Source organism: Thamnophis elegans, chromosome 13, assembly GCF_009769535.1.
Source record: "Thamnophis elegans isolate rThaEle1 chromosome 13, rThaEle1.pri, whole genome shotgun sequence".
Classification (NCBI taxonomy): Eukaryota; Metazoa; Chordata; class Lepidosauria; order Squamata; family Colubridae; genus Thamnophis; species Thamnophis elegans.
Window position 1 is genome coordinate 35359327 of NC_045553.1, and position 7291 is coordinate 35366617.

The following is a 7291-nucleotide window of genomic DNA, read 5'->3' on the forward strand; positions in this document are numbered from 1 at the left end:
CTGATGTTTTAAATTTTTAATTTTAAAGATTGGAGGGGTGAATGGTTAGTAAACTCTTCCCTCATTGTGGGCAAAATGAACTTTATTGCCCAGGAATGGGGGTGGAGGTAGGGGTGGCAGCTTACAATATTGTTTTTCTGCTCTTTGTTAATCAGCCTAGCGGCATTCTCACTGGTCCATAGTGAGTGACTCTAGCAAGCCTGGTAGGTTTGCTTTAAGTAGGAAATTCTAGTTTAAGTAGGTTTGCTTTAAACAATTTCATGGATAAAAATGGTGGGTGTGTCCTACACCAACTGTTAATATATACAGCACCCATTTGGGGTCAGTCAGGAAAACTCTGTTCTAAAGGGAATGCCCAACTTGAACATCCAACTTTTTTCCATCAGTGAAGCCTGCTAAATGCTATTCCCTGGCCCTTATCAATCGTTATAGTGTCAGAGCTAGAAGATAACCAAGTTTGGCTGCCTTCTGCAACTGAGTTCCTAATTTAGCTCACTAAGAGATAAGCTCTGAGATATAGGCTGAATTACCCTCAACACCAACTGGACAACTTTTGTTCTTCAGGAGGAAACCCAAGATGGTGAGTAAGACCTCATATCCATTGTTGCTCTGTTGAATGTCTTGCAGACATGTACCTACCTACCTACCTACCTACCTACCTACCTACCTACCTACCTACCTCTACCTACCCCCCCCCCTCTCTCTCTCTCTCTGAAAGTCAATAAGCAATTGCTGAATCAAAATAAAATTGTGGCATGCTTTAAGGCATACTGCATCTGCTTTAACTGCTTCCAGGGATAATCCTTATTTTTTGAAAGCTGTTTCATTTTGGTACTCCGGTCTTTCAGATCCTTTGCTTTGCATGGAGATACTGTTACAAAGAAGGGTTGCATGGAAGCAAAAAAAGGGGGGCTTTTTTTGTAATGGGTAGGGTCCCCCCCTCTTTTTCTCCATCCATCCATGGAGTTCAGTGAACCTACAGAGGGTATAGGAATTGAGAATGTCAGAAATGTTATGTATCTTGTTTCTTTCATGCTTTATAAGAATATAGAGGCTAGTCTGTTTGGTTGTTCTACAGCAATATTTCTTAAAGTATGGTCCTAGGACCCTTAAGAGATCCCACAAGACCCTTTCAGAGCTCCTCACAATAGTTGCCAGATATGGAAGGTATCTGAAAACTTTTAAATCCAGGGCACTCTTCTCATAGTATTTTTATTTGCTGAGAAATATAGGTGGCTTTGGGAATAATATTATATGTTAATTTCTAATGAATCTATTGCTTGTCTTAACCTGAGTCAATAAATATATTCCACGGAGTCATCAATTTTAATTTTTAATATGGTGAATGTTGATAAATATAACCCGTTGAAGCAAAAGCATTTTGAAGCATACGTTTTAAAAACAGGGAATGGTTCTGGGAGCAAAAAATTTTTAAGAACTAACAAGAACACCTTGGTATATATTAGCTGGGCCTTAGGACTGTGGATTCTCTATTGATCCTTTTTTTCTTTTCCCAGGCTAGCAGAAAAGCCGGGACACGAAGCAAAACTGCTGCTAAGCGGGCACAGAGAGGATCTTCCAATGTCTTTTCAATGTTTGAGCAGTCACAGATCCAGGAGTTTAAGGAGGTGAGCAAATCCTAGGACCCTGTAGCTAAGAAATTTTCAGTCAAAACCGTCCAGCTTGGATCCGATGCATGCTTCTTTTTAAAATATTTCTTGTGTCATGTTATGCTGTTCTCTTTTAATGCCATTTCAGCAGCAGCTTTATTGCGGTGATTATACTGTACTTGTTCCTTTCAAAGGGGAATTTTTTTCTTGAGACTGCTTGATCTAGCTAAGGATAATGATGTCAAGTGACGTGTGAATAATCAGATTTTAGCCATATGGTGACGTCACAGAACCAAATAAGAGTGGAGGCAATACTTATCTTGAATGGGAAGATGTTTTGCTCTGTTTGACAGCCAGTTCCTTCATTAATACGAACAATAAAGGAAGAGGGTGTAGAGTATCTTGCAGGGATGTTTAAATGATAATAATAATAATAATAATAAAGAATAGGTGCCTTCCAAATCCAGTTTTGGTGCAGCAGCTTTATTTTTTGGACTGCTGTTTATCATTTGCACATTTCACCAATACAGGCTAGGAGAAACTATATGGAAGATACTGCATGCAAACCAGGGAAGGAATAAAAATAACACTTGTGGCTTCTGTCAAGCATCAAGGATTGCTAAGCTCTTAAAAGAACAGACTCATATAACAGTCTGAAGAATGTGGTTCCTGAATATACGAGATAGGAACCTATTTGTATGAGTAATTGTGCTTAAGGAATCTGAGCAAGTTTGCTTATTCTCCAAGGCATTCAGCTGCATTGACCAGAATCGAGATGGAATAATCAGCAAATCTGATTTGAAGGAGACATACAGTCAACTCGGTGAGTGACTTTACTCTGGTTATGAAACAACAATCTGAGCAAGTTCAGGAATTTTTCTTTACTAAAGATCTTAGCAGATAGAAATAAAAACAGCCTGGGTCTTTCCTGGGACTTGACTGCCAGTTTTCCAGCAGAAAGTCATAAAATTCTGATCTCTTCCAAACTTGAAAGCCAGATTCAATCAGATAGTATTTTTATCTACTGCTTTATTCATGGACACAACTAGGACATTATATAGTAAATTCATGGTAAGGGTAGTAAGAAGCAAAGGGTTACACTAAATAAGGCCCTGGAATAGTGGAAAATAAATTAAACCATCTAGACCAGGTGTGGTCCAACCAGAGGTGGGTTCCTACCAGTTCGCACCTATTCGGTAGAACCAGTTCGTCAAATCTACCGAACCAGTTAGAAGAGGTTCCACCAGTGGACCCGGAAAGCAGGCCACACCTACAGAAGAGGTTCCAAAATTTTTTGAAACCCACCACTGGTCCTTGGATATGATTATTCTACACTATCATGCTCATATTTATAAAACTCAGTGCCTCTGTGAAAGGTAAGGATGACTACTGCGTTTGTGGTGCAATCAGAACATTGCGTGTGTTGAAGTTGTTTTAACGCAAACCAAAGATGCCTTTTAAAAAACAAGTTTACATCATATTCTTATGCATGCCAGTGCTGTGTGTGAGGTAATTTAAGGTGGTTCTGACAAGTGTCATCAGCATCTTCATATCCGTCACATGGGTGGCAAGCCACTCCCATCCAGTCACATGGGTGGCAAGCCACTCCCACAAAGGAGGCCACACCCACAGAGTAGGTTCGAACAATTTTTGAAACCCACCACTGGGTCCAACCTTAGCAACGTTAAGACTTGTGGACTTCAACTTCCACAATTCCCCAGCCAGCCATGTTGGGTGGAGAATTTTGGAAGTTAAAATCCACAAGTCCTAAAGTTGCTAAGGTTGGACACCCCCGAGTTGGACTATTTATTTAATTTGTTCAGTATTGCTTACTCTGATCAGAACAGCTTTGCAGGTCTGAGGTAGAGAGAAACATTTCTCATGTTTTCAGCTTTCACTCCTGTGGTTGTTCTTTCCATGCTAGAGACAACAGGGATGTTTTCTTTGCAAAAAGAGAGAGAGAGCGCGTATGTCTTTTACGATTAAGTTCTGCTCTCCTCTGCTCTTAATTCCTTCTTTTTTTAAAAAAATTTTTTTTTCATTTTCATTTTCATACACTCACATGTGTACTGTACATAGCCAACACCATACAGCATTAAACAATAATTGCATCAATTCCACTTGTCAACAATGCCCCAGAAAATAGAAACCTAATATAGCTCTACCGCTTGCCATACACCTCTTTCTTCCAGCACCCTCCAACTTTCTATCCTTCTTTTGAGGTATTAGTTGCCTTTCTCTGGACCAAAATGCAAAATTTGCAGTGGTCTTTCAAGTGGAAGTACAGAGAAAGGCGGGGGGAGATGAGGAAAGATGGAATTTGCTTATCTGTAGCACTAGCTGTAGTAGCGTTATTTTTGGAGCTTTAAGTGCTCCTCTTCAATTCTGGATGGTGTTACTGTTAATAAACAGTTCGTCAGTTTCATAAGATGGAATGAACTTTCCCTTTTTATCATACATGCAACGGCTGGTGTACTGTGCCTTAATTTGCCATTGGAAGGCCCATTAAAGGGCAGTCTTTTGTTTCAAGGCATTCTTTCTTTAGCAGAGAGGAAGAAAATCTGAAGGTCCTTGGACTGGATGTGGCCCCTCAATTCTAGAAGTATTGCTTCTAAAATTATAATGTTTAATATGCAGGAGAAAATAGTTACTGATAGAAAGAGAATATTTGTAGCTCAGAGTTGAGCCTACAACTCTGAGCTACAGAGTTTTGGAGTTTTGGAGCTCTCTAAGCCTGGTTGTTTGCTTGCAAACGTTTCATTACAAAACTAGGTAACATAATCAGTGCTAGCGATTGTAAAATTATCACATTGTATATGAACTGGTTCACTGTTTTGTCCTGGTATTGTCTTGTCCTGAAGGCCATGTTAAGGGAAAATATATCTTCAAATGATGCCCTCTCGGAAAGGGCAGCTATTCCGTTGGTAAGTAGAGATGTCCGTTGGTAAGTAGAGCCGAGGTGGCGCAGTGGTTAGGGTGCAATACTGCAGGCCACTTCAGCTGACTGTTATCTGCAGTTCAGCGGTTCAAATCTCACCGGCTCAAGGTTGACTCAGCCTTCCATCCTTCCGAGGTGAGTGAAATGAGGACCCAGACTGTGGGGATGATATGCTGACTCTGTAAACCGCTTAGAGAGGGCTGAAAGCCCTATGAAGCGGTATATAAGTCGAACTGCTATTGCTATTGCTATCAAAATCCCCCAAATCTGATATTCTCCCCAGATGTTGGGAAGTTGGATTATTTCCTCATGATCTAGAAGATCTCCAAGGTCTCTTCCAACTCTGTTATAAGAGTGAAAACAAAGCATTCAGGAATTGTGCCTTGTTCTGTTCAAACATTCCATATCTGCTATATTCTGGAAGGCATTTTGGACTCACAATTGGACTAAGCAAACAATAGACAATATATCCAGCTAGGAATATTGATTGCGATCAGCTTTCTCTCTACAGGCAAATTGAATGTGAAGGATGAAGAGCTGGAAGAGATGCTGAAGGAAGGGAAAGGACCAATTAACTTCACTGTCTTCTTAACACTCTTCGGGGAGAAACTGAATGGTAAATTAGCATTATCACATCTTGGAATTTGCTCATCAATCAAGATGAGACTCAATATTTTCCTTTGGTTCCAACATCCCCAAATTTCCACTTCTTCTTAGAATGTTGACATTTTTCTATCATTTCTCTCCCAAGAAAGGAGGGAACATCTTCCCCATACAAGATTCACTCTTAAGCTACAGTTACCGTAGTAGGGTTCTACTATTATGCATGCAGAAAACCCCAGACTTTATCTAAGACATCTCCAGGAAAACAAAAAAACTTTTGTTATTTGAAATCCTAGAGAGGTGCTGGCAGTCAGGGGCTGCATTTGCACCATATATGTAACCAGATTAAATGAAGCTTTAACAAATACATTCATACCATCTAAATTTGATTAGATTTAATGGGATGTATGTCTTCAAAATAAGTAAAGAAATTTGGGTAAGTGCCTCTTTATTTATTAGCGGGCAAACATGTTGCACAAAACCAGCCTGTTTCAGTGACTTTAAATTCAATGTATGGTACCAACCCAGGAAATCAATTAATTCAATAACCAGGTTAAGTAAAGATTCACATTCTTGGGATTGTGGGGTGATCAGCAGCATCCTAAAGCCTTGGATGCATTTTCTGGAAACCTCACAGTTGTTGTTTTAATGTGATAGAAGAAGAGAAATATTAAATCCATGACAGTAAACGTATTGTCTATTTTAATTCAATTTAAATAACGTGAACTCCAATTTAGCTTTATGATAGTCATTATTTAGAAGGTTGCTTCTGGCCAAGTGTATCCTCTAACCTGGAAAACATTGTGCACATGCCTGATTTAAGCAATATTGAGTCATTCATATCTAATGAAAAGGACTCGGAAAGGCAGTTTTATCTGTTCCTAAGTAACCATATCTTCCGTAGGTACTGATCCAGAGGAATCCATCCTTGCTGCCTTCAAACTCTTTGACCCAAATGGAACTGGCTTAGTGAACAAAGAGGAGTAAGTTCAAGAACTGTGTGTTTGTGTATGTGTTTTATTATCCCTTCAGGCCTTCTATTGAACAACCAAAACCAGAGTTCGGTAGGCAATGTTTTCAATAACACTGACACTTAACTTTTAAACATTGTTTTTCAGGTTTAAACAACTTCTGGTAACTCAAGCTGACAAGTTTTCTCTCGAAGAGGTGAGATAAATCCCTTCTTTGGCCAGAAAATTCTTCTCACAAGATCACCAAAGCTGGGAGATGCCTTTCTCTCCATATATCAATTGATCTATGCTTGATATTGATAGAATTTGGTTTAAAATGGATACCCTTGGCTACATGTTCAGACATATGTGATTTTTAATGTCACTTTTCAGATCCTGAGGTTTTGTCATCAGAAACCTGACAATATTGCATTAGATCTATTTAACATATCTATTTCCTTTTTTTGAAACACCTCACTAAATTTTGGAAGTTTGCTTTTGGTGAAAACTTTATCTTGGTGTTCTCAGGAGCTGTTAGAAAGACTGGGAACCCCAGTGTGACCAATGAATTGTTTACCATTGGCCAGGCCTTTGATGGAGAGAGGTATCCTCGGGGTTCTTACTGCAAGACCTTGAAAAGTTGATTGACTGTGATTTCCCGTACTTACTCTAGACTCTCTGTTTCTTCCTATCTAGGTAGAGCAAATGTTTTCTCTTGCTCCCATGGATGTAGCTGGAAATATTGACTACAAATCTTTGTGTTATATCATCACACATGGAGATGAGAAGGAAGACTGAAGACTTGAGTAGGACGAGGACTGGAGACAACTCCCATTCACCCACCCTACTTTGTTAAAGATTACAATAAACAATTGCATGAAAAACAAGGAGACCTTGTTTATGACAGGTGGGAGAAAAAGATGAAGAATAGAGAGTAGGGTAGTGAGTTTGATCTTGGGTTTGCGTGGTGGATATCGCAATACATCTCATCTGGTGGACACCAGATTGGGGCAAAGACATGGTTGCAGCTCACTGACTTGCTAAATAAGTCTTGGTCTTGTCAGTGCCAGACATGGGCATATGCCAACCTAGGGCCAAGAAAAATATGGGTTGTTCACCTTAATATGGACTTCTTGAGCTTTGCAATGAGGTAATAGGCTAATTCCAGCTCCATTCTATGATGCTCAGAA

At 39.6% G+C, this 7291-nt stretch overlaps 1 protein-coding gene across 1 annotated transcript; it reads left to right on the forward strand.

Moving 5' to 3' along the window:
- The first annotated feature begins 332 nt into the window (after positions 1–332).
- On the forward strand, positions 333–6986 carry MYL7 (myosin light chain 7). Its single transcript, XM_032229708.1, has 7 exons — positions 333–580; positions 1518–1628; positions 2358–2433; positions 5060–5164; positions 6056–6134; positions 6270–6318; positions 6798–6986. Exons 1-7 carry the CDS (start codon positions 578–580, stop codon positions 6897–6899), a joined length of 525 nt encoding a protein of 174 aa, XP_032085599.1. The 5' UTR covers positions 333–577; the 3' UTR covers positions 6900–6986.
- The last annotated feature ends 305 nt before the right edge of the window (positions 6987–7291 follow it).